At 43.4% G+C, this 13233-nt stretch overlaps 1 protein-coding gene across 1 annotated transcript in view; it reads right to left on the bottom strand.

The window, feature by feature from the left end:
* Mgat4a (alpha-1,3-mannosyl-glycoprotein 4-beta-N-acetylglucosaminyltransferase A) overlaps nt 1-13233 on the bottom strand; it is a 107957-nt gene continuing 94724 nt past the window's right edge. Inside the window, exons 10-16 of the mRNA XM_076557478.1 lie at nt 11829-11959; nt 10967-11074; nt 10676-10869; nt 7409-7487; nt 6368-6434; nt 1321-1433; nt 1-1180 (exon numbers count right to left, since the gene is read on the bottom strand). Of these exons, the coding sequence (XP_076413593.1) occupies nt 1154-1180; nt 1321-1433; nt 6368-6434; nt 7409-7487; nt 10676-10869; nt 10967-11074; nt 11829-11959 (719 nt within the window). The 3' untranslated portion in view covers nt 1-1153. The remainder of the gene's footprint in view (nt 1181-1320; nt 1434-6367; nt 6435-7408; nt 7488-10675; nt 10870-10966; nt 11075-11828; nt 11960-13233) is intronic.

Below are 13233 nucleotides of genomic sequence, written 5' to 3'. Positions count from 1 at the left end.
CTCTGGACACAGCATTTACTTCCAAGTTCATGATACAGTACAGCAAATCATTCCATGGAAACATACAAGCGCTACAATTACCTTTCACCAGAGCCCCACAGTACAGTTTTGGTTTGAAAATTATACCCATTATGATTCACACAACAGCATTACCTAGAAAACAATGTCTGAACTCCAAAACCTAACACGGGTGGGTATAAAAGGACAAAAGAGACACGGTGTCTCACTACTGGTTAAAGACAGCTTAAAAAGGAAAGGAGTCTCATCACCCACACCAGAAGAAACCTGAAGGATTCTGTGTGTGGAGACTCAGACAGGGACCTCCCACCAGGACACTGGGGATCACACTGGTTTTCTGTGGCTACACACCATACACAGTACAGTAAAAGAACCCTCAAGAGGACACTGGTCTTTGAAAATCTTGGCTTTAAGGAATGACAAATGCCTCTGAAAATAGTTTGTTCAGAATTGCTGTGATTATAAAAGTACTTCAAGTTAAGAAACCCATCTAGAACCAATCTGGAATGGCAGTGCACTGGAAAAAATGGCATTGATCTGTAATGTCTGCATCTCCAAAAAAAAAAAAAAATATAGAAAGAACTTAAAAAAGCCAGGGAACCGCTTTTTCAAAAAAAGGTATTGATTCAAAAATTTACTGCACAAAAATATGTACTTCTTACTGTGTTTCTAATAAATTAACTCCATAACATCTTTATGTGTATTTATATATTTATATTTATATTCATATATATATATAATCCCTGATCATCTATAAAAGAGGGTCTATAATAGTAAAATAAATGAACTTCAAAAGTACCCCCTTCACAAAATGTATTTAACATTAGTTTTCTCAAATTTTAAGGAATGTAACAATATGTACAACTCTTATGTATTAGTATAATACCAAAATAGTCCCAGTCATATTAACAGGCTGTCAGAATTGTAAAACGTTTGTGTCAAGTTCAAATTGGAGGACAGCTTAGTTTCCAATGAATGCAGTTATCCATGGGAAGAGTCCCTGTCTGAGTGGAAATGACAATCATCTTATCTACAGTAGCTTCCCGAGAGGTAGTGTTCAAGTCCCAACAGAAAAGGCCGTGCTAACTATCTTTAATCGACAGTCACAGGAAGGATGTGTTGGTTTCTTAGAAGATCAATTGGTGACTTTTTTGATATGAATCTGAAATACAAAATAATGAAAGATTTGATAAAGCAGCTAATTCACAATTCCCAGAAGGCTTGAATTGCAAAACCAAAATGCAATTAAAAAAAAAAAAAAGGCAGCAGCTGCGTGGCTGTGCAGACTGCATATCTGCTTACCTCATTAAGAATGGCCCAAACAGCAGAATTCTGAATAACCGAAAGTCGAAAGGCTGAAATAGGGTTTAGACCAGGGTCCACGATTCCCTCTGCAACACCATACTCAAATTTTCCTTCACAAACAGAAAGTAATTGTTAAAGACTTGCTGGAGAGTCTGACATGATCATAAAGCACCACCGAAGGCAAAACGTTTCTAGTGGATATCTTTAGACAGGAAAGAAGTGAGTTTAAGCCCATCGGTGTGTTTTTATTCAGCTTTTGAAGTTCCATGGACTGATGTGCTCTTAAGGCCCTTCAAGGCAACCTGTGTAAAGCGGGGGTACACTTCTGCCCACTATGAACGAAGAGGCATGGTGAAGACATATGTGTTTTTACACCTACAGGATGTCAGCAAGTTGACAGTCTACTCAAACCTGACCCAATCCATTTTGTAACAGCAGTCAGCTGACTGCCCCAAAGTTTAAGTTGGTCATAAGGAGCGTCACCATTTCAGATATTCAGGAGCTTTGGGCCTGGGGCAGGGTCTGTCCATGTGTATCGTTCCAAGGCTCCACTGAGAAGAAACTTATATGTGTTGCCTGCTCTATACAATTCCCATATACAACTCCAATTAAGATGAAAGACTAATTCATCTAACAGGTTGTTACTATCCAGAATATATATAGAAAACAAAAACAATAATCACCAAAAACCAAATAATCCAATTAATGGCAAGTAAGTTAAACAGTTATTGTTCAATAACTGACCAATAAATACATAGAAAAATGTTCAACTCAATATTCCTTAGCCATCAGGAAGACATAAATCAAAACTATAGTAAAGGGCCTGAGAGATGATTCTAGCAGAGTACCTAGGTTTAAGTCCCAGCACTCACATAGTAACTCACAAACATCCATAATTCTAGTCCCAGGGGACCCAATGCCCTCTTCTGTCTTCTATGGGCACCACATACAACACACATGGTGTATATACATATATGAAAGCAAACACTCATAGACACACAAAAGATACATACAAAAGGCAGTGGCAGCACATGCTTTTAATCCCAGCATGCAGAGACAGCTGAATCTCTGAATTTGAGGCCAGCCTGGTCTACATAGCAAGTTCCAGGACAGCCAGGGCTACCCTGTCTCAAAAATCAAATACAAAAAACAACAAAATTCCTTTTTTAAAAAAAAAAAATGAACCACACTGAAAGTCTACCTCACCCCAGGCAAAATGGCTATGATTAAGAAAACAATTCTAGACAGGATGCTGGGGAGAAGGGAGCCCTAAACATTGGTGGGGAATCTAGGCAGGTACAACTATAGAAGCAGAATTCTCCAAAGAAGAGCAGAATTACTACAGAAGCCTCCTGGGCACACACCCAAAGGAATCTAAATATGCAACAGAGATGCCCAAAGACAGACACTGCATTCTTCTTTCATATACAGGCTCTAGATTTAAAATATGACACAAATAAAAAAAAGCCTCTATTTGGGAAGAGCAACTGGACCAGTGGAAGGCAGAAAAGACAGTCAATAAAATCAAAGGATATTAGACACATGTCTGAACATATCATAACAACGCCCATTATTTGGGCCAGTGACACCTCACTCAGAGGATGAAGGCACTTGTCACTAAGCCTAATTAAACTTAGTTCAAGCCTCCAAACTCACATGATGGAGAGAACTGACTTTTGCAAGATTTCCTCCGAGCTCCACCTACACTCACTCACTCTGGTGCGTGTGTGCGAGCACACAAATAAACATAAATATGTGTGATTTGCTGCAAGCCGCAGAAAAACGTAATGGAATTCAGCTACTATCAAAAAAGCTACTACTTAGAAAAGTCAAGGACTTCTTCAAAGGCCAAGCCATGGCTTAAGAAGTCTTGGTGATATTTTAGCTTTTGTGTATATATTAGCTGGTTCCTACAGTGACTTTCTTGTAATGCTATGCATGCTTCCAAGAACTCTAACAGTGTATTTATCTAAAATATCTATCAAGCATCCAAGGCCAAAGGAAACAACACCCGTCTCCTAGGTCAGGAGGCTAGCTTTATTTCTTGCGCAATTTACAGTGAGACCCTCCTTCCTTACAGCCTTATTAATAGACTCCTAACTTCTTACCTAACCACTTCTAGGAATGCAGATTGAGCATATAAATTCCCTTCTTGACTAACCGATCATTAGCACTCATTTGGGTTGTAAAAGAAAGCCTGCCAGCCACTACCTGAGGAAAAATCTTACCTGCCTTTATGATCCCATAGGAATTCAAGCCTGGTGACCTTGCTCTACCAGAGGATCGCTGTGGCCTTGGGTTTATAACTGAATACCTCAGAGACTAAGGAGAACTGAGGTATAAAGAGAACGAAGAGAGGATATTAGGATTTTGGCTGGAGAGGATTTTTGACTAGAGAACTGGAGGTCAGGATAGAGGAAGATGAGGAAGAGACAGATGGGAAAGTACTAGATGGATAAGAACGAGATGAGAAGGACCTAGATGAGGCAGAACTTAGATGAGAGAATTAAGATAGAACTTAGAGGGGACAGCAGATAAAGGTAGAGACAAATCAGGTGAGAAAGGAACTAGGCTTGAGTACAGAACTGTAGCTGTGTAGACAGGATTTTATCCCAGGAAAAAAAGCAAATGGACTAAAGAGCTCAGTGTGCTAAGATTCTATTTCCCCAAAATAGTTCTTGCCATTCATAGTTTCTCTTCTGAGCCCCTGGGAAGTATATTATTAAGGCTGGTCCTTTAATAATATTCAAGAGTAATTAAAAACAAGAGACTCATCATCTTCCACAATGATAGATACTAATTTAAAGACAGAAGACAAGCAGAAAGGGCCCTCTATAGAAAGAAGCAAGACCTTCCACAAAATGGCAATGTGTCCCATATCCATCTTTTCTTGCTGTAAGAATAATGTCCTTCTTAAAATAAAATAAAAATGGCTTAAGAAAATGATGAGAGAGAAAAGGAAGGAAGGAAGGAAGGAAGGAAGGAAGGAAGGAAGGAAGGAAGGAAGGAAGGAAGGAAGGAAGGAAGGAAGGAAAAAGAGAGAGAGAAAGACAGAGAGGGGGAGGAGAGAGAGAGAGAGAGAAGACAAGACAGACAAGAAAAGAAAAGGAAGAAAAGAAAAAACCTTTCTGGGGCAAAGTTCTCCAAGCCAGAGGTCAGCAAACTTCTCAATGAAGGGCATTCTTTGTGGGCCACAGGACAGGTGAGGACGCTAAACAGAAGAGATCTCTGCCTCATCTGTATGGATGAAATCCACACACCTACGTGTTCTGGAGTACAGCCATGCCGAGGAGATGAAGGCAGTTCCTTATTCCTGGACAACACTCCACTTAAATGAGGGGTTCAGAGTTGGTTTTTCCCTGTCATCGGAACTCACTGCAAATGTCTGTCATTGCTGACCTACTGGTGACAGATGTTTTCTGGACTGTGTCCTCGAGACACCCCTTCACACAGCCCAGGTAATACCAAGCACCAGTATGAATCGACCAACATGTAATATTTGAAAAGATACATTTGTGTTTGTGTTTGTGTGGGGTGTGCATACCCCAGTGTGTGCATGAGGACAACCTTTAGGAGCTGATTCTCTCCCTCCATGTGGGTCCAGAGGACTGAACGTGAGTCATCAGGCTTGGTGGCAAGTGCCCTTACCAACGGAGATATGCTGCAGGGCCACACACATGTGATCTCAGTGGCACATACTCGCCAGTTGGAAGTTATTTACATATTTATTTTGCTTTGCTATTCACTTTCTGCCACATTATTACACTGGAGATGAATCACTTCCAGCTAGAGGAAGAAGCCTCTCACACAGTTCGATTGATTTTGAAATACAGCAATTCTTTATTCGCAGTGAAGCATTTCCAAACCTCTGTTGCCATGGTACTTCTGCCCTGGGAGGTGTATCCCCTCCCCCTCTCTGTACGTGTCCTTTAGAGAAGCTGATTATACTATCTGCTGCTTATTTTCCTAAAGAAACGAGGTTAGATATTGTATTAGCTTAAGAGAGTTCTGAGTTTCACAATAGGTTTTGGCTGTGACTCCTTTACCCAGTCAGCCATCAACAAGAACTTTATGCCTATAACACCTACTATCACAGTCCAGCATCGACTATGAAACTTCCTTGAAATAATTCTTTCCTCCTTTTCCTCTCCTTTTTTTCCTTCCTTCCTTCTTCTCTCTCCTTCCCACAGAGTTCAAGCCACTAAGTATTTAATGAAGTAGGTAAGTCTTAGATGACAGGAGGAGAAAACAGGAGGAGGAAGACACCAGAGTGGCTGCTAGCTAACATACAGCTCAATCTCCAGAGGGCACGCTGAGCATGCCAGAGGCATTCCTGCCCATCACGTCAATCTTTGGAGCACACGCTCCATCGCCGTAACTGAGCAAGCTCAAGACTGTACTCCGAAACCGCGCGTGCTCAGGGATGGCCTAATCTGTGCGAGAATGTGTGCCAGCTCACTAACTAAAATTCCACAGTTCCTTTGTTAAGAGAGAGCACTGCTTTGGAAACCCCGTGACTACCTCGCCTGCTGTCAAATCCTAACTCTGTCTCCATTCTCTCCTGTCTTGACTTTGCACTCACCAAGATGTGAAGCCCCTGTATTTGGTCACAATTAAAATCCCAGACTACAGACACAGAACGGGACTTCGGAGGTCCCTGGCCATGGCCCTACTCCTTCCACACACTGGCCTGTGGTCCTTTCCCAGGTGACATCCAGCTGAACCCTGATTCCATTTACTAACCCTAACACCCTCCAAGGCTTCCTCCGGTGCCAGTGTCAGCCAGCAACACAACCCAGAGGGCACACTCCAGAGGGAGGGTCAGAAACCAGGTAGACTGGCATGTGGTAGTCGAGGACATCCAGACAGAGATGGACAGAAAGACACAGCAAAGGCAGACTCGCTGTCGCTGACGTACAGCCATGACACAGGTGACAGAGAAAGCCGAGAAGCCAGGGGATCCACCTGGGATCCGAAACTCCGTCAGGTCAGAGACTTTAAGAGTCAGCGCAGGAATGGGGGCGGGTTAGGAAGTAGACATTACCTATTCTGAAATAGCCATCTTGTAATCGCTTGTCTTTGGTTTCTTTGCTGATTTCCAAACTGTCGCTCTAAAATAAAATAAAACGATTGTATAGGGAATTATGCCCGTTGAAAGCACACCTGACTCTGTATATAAAAGCTGCTTTTGTGGCACAACTATGAAGGAAAAAATGGCATCTCGGTTGAGAATTCTAAAAATGTGTTAGTGAAACTTTAACTACCCTCTCAGTCTACACAGAATACCAAGGGTCAGAAAATGAAGCCTGCATGTTAACTTGAACAAAATGTAGGCATTTCTTCCAGACCAGTGAATTAACTTTGTGCATTCCCCATCAGGCACTCAGATGTCCACCTGGTATTGTGGGACTCAAAATATACAAAGTAAACACTGTGGTAAAATGTGGGTCCTTTTCTTAATATAAACAACTGTATTATTTTTCCAGAAGAAAGCAAAATGAAGACTATGGATGAAGCAAATGGGTACATTAATATCAGGTATCAATATTTTAAAAACTTGATTACCACCCACCATCAAAGTCCTACATCTCGTGAGAATTTTTGTTTGCCTCATAAATAAGAACAACCTTTAAGTATCCATTGTGACAACTGGCTTTAATTGTCAACGTGACACAACTAGAGATCAGTGGGAAGAAATTCTCAGTGAGGGGCTATCTGTACTGGGTTGGCCTGTGAGCATATCTGTGGGAATTATCTTAATTGATTTGGGAAGACCCAGCCCACTGGGGGCAGAACCATTCTGCCTAGGTAGGGTCCCTGAACCACGTAAGAGAGGAGAAACTGAGCTGGGCATGAACATACATACATGACAGGCTGCATGCAAGCATTTCTCTCTGCTCTTGACTGTGGATTTGATGTAACTTGATATTTAAAATTCCTGCCTGACTTCCCCCCAATGATGACCTATAATCTGGAATTGTAAGCTAAACTTAGCCTCTCTCCCCGCCTAAATTGCTTTCTGTCAGGGCATCTTATCACAGTAACAGAAACGAAACTAGAGCATGAGGAGCAGCAGCAGCCATACCTTTAGAGGCAGGACCTCCACTGTTGTGTTTAGCAGGATGTCTCCTGGGTGTTCTTGATTGCCACTGTGGAACAAATAACTGGAAATACACACCACAGAATGGAAACAGGAGTTAGAGTGTGCAAGTTTCAAGAACACACCCTCACCCCAGAGTGAGCTCTTAGAAGGTTTCTGGCCCAGGATAACCACACCAGAACCCAGCTGACTCAGAATGCTCTGGGAAACTTAAGACTGAAGGACGCAGCCCCAGGCTGTGTGTGATCTCTGCCACACTAAACACAAAAGTGTCCACAGTCTGACCCGTTGGCAACCTTGTCCACACAAACCCACAATCACGACAATCACAAGTACAGCACCTTTCTTAGAGTGTGGCATCTTGTGTCACAGAGTCTTCAGAGGACAATCATGGGTCATGGCTCACTGAGAGCCTCACTTTAGGGTTATGAGTTTGGCGCAGCGGTAGAACGCTTGCCTGGCATGTACAAAGCGCTAGGACATATAAAGTATGTCTCACAAGAGCGGCCCGTGGTGGCACATGCCTTTAATTCCAGCACTCCAGAGCAGAGGCAGACAGACCTGTGAGTTGGAGGCCAGCATGGTTGACATTGTGAATTCCAGGCTAGCCAGGACCACACAGTAAGATCTTGCCTCAACAAAACTAAAATCAAAATAACCCTGTTAGTTTAGTTGGATCAGAGGTCTAAAAGCCTAGGCTTAGGAGTCAGAAAAGACCTTGGCTCCCATTCTGGCTCCCTGGATTCCTAGAGTCTACCCGCCTTTACCAAGACCAATTAACTTGCAACATGAGTTTCTGCTATTGCATATAGCTATGCCCACGCACCACTCACGACTATAAATTTATGAGAATTGACAAAGGCATCCTGCACATGAAAAACCCTCAGCCAGGGAATGGTTACAAGTGACAACTTGCTTCGAGTGTGGTATTTGTGGGCAAACATCTCCTGCGACAGGAACTCGATTTTTAAACTGTGCAGAAGAGGTTTTCCTAGCATTTTCAGATGAGAAATACTGCTTTCACTTTTATATTTTGAAAGAGAGAGAGAGAGAGAGTGTGTGTGTGTTCATGTGCGCAGGACTGCAGAACTCACAAAGGCCAAAGGTCATTTGCTGTGGGATAATGCTCTTGTACACTGTAAAGATTTGTCACTCGAATTGGTTTAATAAAATGCTGATTGGCCAGTAGCTAGGAAGGAAGTGTAAGTGGAGCAACCAGACCAGGAGAATTCTGGGAAGAGGAAGGGCAGAGTCAGGAATCGTCAGCCAGACACAAAGGAAGCAAGATGAGAACACTGCACTGAGAAAAGGTACTAAGCCATGTGGCTAAACATAGATAAGAATTATGGGTTAATTCAAGGGTAAGAGCTAGTTAGTAATAAGCCTGAGCTACTGGCCAAGCATTTATACGTAATATTAAGCCTCTGCTGTATATTTGGCAACAGTCAGGCAGGAGAGAACTTTCTGACTACAATCATTGGATTCCTTGGAGCTAGAATTAAGGGCATTGTGGGCCACATGATATGGGCACTAAGAATCGGGTCCTCTGCAAGAGCTGTACACATTCTCACCCACTGGGCCACCTCTCCAATGCCTGCTGTTATTTTGGGGACAAGATCTTGCTGTTGCCCATTCTGACTTTGAACAGCTGATCTCCCAACAATCCTCCCAAATACCTGGAACTTGAGGTAAAGGTACTGGTGCATAGAGAAATATGCTAAAATGTATCCCTGCCAAAGAATGCTGGTTCACACAACCACTGTTCATTCTGTATCTCAGTTAAGTATGTCAAAGTGAAGGAAGCCATGGTGAAGAAGAGGGCTGGCTTCCAGGATGGCTCAGTTGGTAAAAATCCTTGTTATGCAAGCACAAGGACCTCAGTTCGATCCCCAGAACCCATGTAAAAAAGCCAGCCTACTCAAACCAGTGAGTTCTAGGAAAAAGTAAGAGACCCTGCCTCAAACAGATTGAGTGAGAAGATACCTGAGGTTGATCTCTGGCCTCCACATATGAGCACCCACCTCAACACAAAAATAAAAATAACAATAAGTCACACCCAAATTCCAGCCCCACTCATGGGGTCTGTGTCAGTATGGTAGCAGGATGCATGAATAGCACACAGAAGTCAGAGGAATTCCTACATACACTACTGGACATGAACTCCATTATAGTAAGTGTGCCACTGACATTCTAGTCAAAGCAGGGGGAACTGAAGGGGCCATGAATATTAAATTAAAAAAAAAAAAAAACAGAAGAAAATTGCTGTGGATGTTGCTCTGTGTAAATAAAATGCTGATTGGCCAGTAGCCAGGCAGGAAGTATAGGCAGGACAAGCAGAGAGGAGAATTCTGAGAAGTGGAAGGCTGAGGCGGAGAGACGCTGCCAGCCGCCACCATGAGAAAATGTTAAGATACCAGTAAGCCACGAGCCATGTTGCAACTTATCAATTAATAGAAATGGGTTGATTTAAGATATAAGAACAGTTAGCAAGAAGCCTGCTGCAGCCATACAGTTTATAAGTAATATAAGTCTCTGTGTGTTTACTCAGTTGAGTCTGAGCAGCTGCGGGACTGGCGGGTCAGAGAAATTTGTCCTGACCGTGGGCCAGGCAGGACCAGGAAAACTCTAGCTACAGAAAATAGTTCTGAATTTTGTAAAATGGGTGTGAATCCCACAAAACCTAAAAGGGCTGGAAAGTCCTATGGCATGCTAAAAAATGACCTGCACCAGCAAAACTATTGGCTAGGAACATCTGCCATTTCAACCAATTGCTGGGCTAATAACCTGCTCTCCCTGTGTTTGGAGATAGTCTAAGATTAAGACTCGAAAATTATTTTAGATTTCGAGAAGACGTCTAAATTAGAGTAAGAAAATTACCGATTAAATCTAAGTCCAGAAATAGCAATCTACCCAACATAAGGCCAGCAAGACAGCTCAGCAAAGACATTTTATCTACTAACCCTGAGGACCTGAGTTCAATGCCCAGTACCCACAAAGTGGAAGGAGAGAACCAATTCCCACATGGTGCCCTCTGCCCCCCCCCCACAGATAAATGTATTTAAAAATGATTCATTCAACACATTAAAATACTGATGGTATGCCTGAAAACATGAGCATTTTTCTTACTCAGCCATATGAATTAATTTATAACCAAAACTTTTGCGACTCACTACCTCAACCTACTGTGTGCAAAGCACACAAAATAAAGCGCATTTCAAGCAGAAGGGCTGATATAATTCCCTTGCCACTGACCTTTCTACGTTGACCGGCTTGTCGAATTTAAACAAGATGTAGTCGCCAGCCGTGGGGGTGATGGCCCAGAAGAAGTCCTCACCCATGTAGGTCTTCTCCAGTGTGTGTCCTTGATATACCTTCAGGGAAGTGGAGACCTCTGCGGGCGGGTTGACATGGATCTTGAGAAGCAATGGTTTCATGTAATCTTTATCCTAGGAGGACATGTGTGTGTCGTTAGGTAATGCGTAACTCATCTACACACTAAACATCAGCCCACACAGCTGGGGAACGCCATGTCCAATCACTAACCGTGAGCTTCTGAATTTTCCCCGACAGTGATGAATGTAGACCCACGTGCTGGAAGAGGGAGGGTCGGAAGCGGATTCGTAGATTTGCCTTCTGTCTGTCACAATGTTTCTAGACGTTTAAAAGAATCTGATTTTATTATTCCGCAATAAAGTGCAAGTCTGACACTGAAGAGTCCTGTGAGTTGGCACATGGCAACACTGCTATCTGATACTTCAGGGGTACTGGGGTCTGATACTATCCCAAAAGAAAAAAAACAACAACAGAACAGAGAGAACACAAGACACCCGCCATAAGCCGGGTCTGATGGCTGCCTATAGCCAATAGGAACAGGATAGCAAGCCTCAAGATCCCCCAATGTTTCTCAGCAATACATGAGGGAGCCAACACTTAGAAACGGGATGGCTAAGGGATTGTCTATCGTTAAAAAATGCATTATATCTGCATATACATACATTGCCAGGACTGAAGACTGAACAGAGGACCTTCAGGAATGCTGTGTAAAGCACTCTACCCCTACAGCACGCGCACGCACACACACACACACACACACACACACACCCCTTTCTAACACTGGATCTTAGGATTGGCTTCATAATGAAGGCGAGCTCGTGAAGAGTAAACAGTTTCCTGCCATGGCTTTATTTAACTTGTTATCAAGATCTACTTCAAAGTTACTTTCATAAAGGAAACACAGAAGGGAAACTTCAGGCCAGGCACCATGGTACGTGCTTGCAATCCAGGTACTCAGGCAGCTGAGGCAGGAGGATCTTCAGTTCTAGGCCAGCCTGGGGCCTCATAGTGAGAGCCTGTCTCAAAAAGAAAAGAAAAAGTGTCCCCTGGACCGCAGGGAAAATTAACTTACAGCATCTTTTTCAGGGTTGCAGACTTTCACCCAGAGAATGTGGTCCAAGAGCCAGTCAATAGGTTTCTCCTTATAAAACATAAAGATGAACTCCACAATCAGAGTGAGGTCTGGAGCCTGAAACATTTTTCCTGAAAAGATATTCCCAGTCAACAGCTGTCACAGAGAACCAACTCTCAAGATGCCTGCAGAAGTGACTTCTATGCACTAAATACATTGAGGTTTAACTCCCATTATCAAAAACAGCATCCCTTTAGCTCAACAGTCTCTGGACTTGTCTCCTGGGTATGAAGACAAGTAGCCGACTCCTGCCGTTAGCTACGATTTAACACACAGTGTTGCTTACAGGGTTCAGAAATCAAGTCAGATTTTTTTCCCCCTATCTTAATAAGACTGCTCCCATAAAGGAATCAGAGATTTACATTTACAAAAAGTATGTAGGGCTGGGAATAGAGCTCAGTGATGGAGCACTTGCCTGGCAGCACGTGTGGGGCCCTAAATTCAGTGGGGGGAGGGGGGAGTGGAGGGAGGGAGGGAGGAAGGGAGGAAGGGAGGGAGGGAGGGAGGGAGGGAGGGAGGGAGGGACCTAAATCAATATACACAGAAAGAGGCGGCGGAAGAGATAAAGAGGAGGAAGAGGCGATGGAGCAGGAGAGGCTGGTGAGGAAAAGGCTAACAAGTTTTGTCATCACTGAAACTTTGGTCATTTTTTCTCTGAGTCATATAACAAGTTTTGAGTTAACTGACAAACAAGATCGGAGACAGAGCCCTTCCTGTTTGGGGGCTTAGCTTGAACCCAAGACCTCACTCATCCTAGGCGAGAGGCCAACCACTCGGCTTCACCCCAGCCCTGACCTCACTACGCTGCCCAGCCTGGCCTCAGAGATGAGATCCTCCTGTGTCAGCTTCTCAAATGCAGGGATCGGACCGCAAGCGGTCGGGATGTGCGCCAACCGTCACACCTAGCTTGAGAGGTTATTTTTAAACCCTGTACATTTCCTTCACTCAACTTCAAACATGTTCTTTTTCTTCGGCTATTTTAGGGATGCTGTTCCCTCACAGGCTTTAAAAGAAGTACCCCAAATAGTTCCTGAAAGAAACAAGTTGAACAAAAGCAATCCCTGAACAAGAGCGCAGGCTGCAGCCCCCCCCCACAAGAGCCCATCAGTGCCATGCTTTTGGGGTGAGCCCCAGTCTTGTGAGCACAAAGGAAATGGAAGCGTCAGAGAGGAAATCAGATCTGCTCCCAGCACCATGGCGGCCACTGGGCAGCTCTCTAGAGGACACGCTACACCTTAGAAGTCACAGAGTCACATCAGTTCATGTTCACATTTTGCATAAGGAGATTTACCTACATTTAATTTTCTCAACATCAAACAATTTCTCTGGGAAAAGGGTAACTTTC

Source organism: Peromyscus maniculatus, chromosome 21, assembly GCF_049852395.1.
Source record: "Peromyscus maniculatus bairdii isolate BWxNUB_F1_BW_parent chromosome 21, HU_Pman_BW_mat_3.1, whole genome shotgun sequence".
NCBI classification, from domain to species: domain Eukaryota; kingdom Metazoa; phylum Chordata; class Mammalia; order Rodentia; family Cricetidae; genus Peromyscus; species Peromyscus maniculatus.
This window is presented reverse-complemented; position numbering and strand designations above follow the sequence as displayed.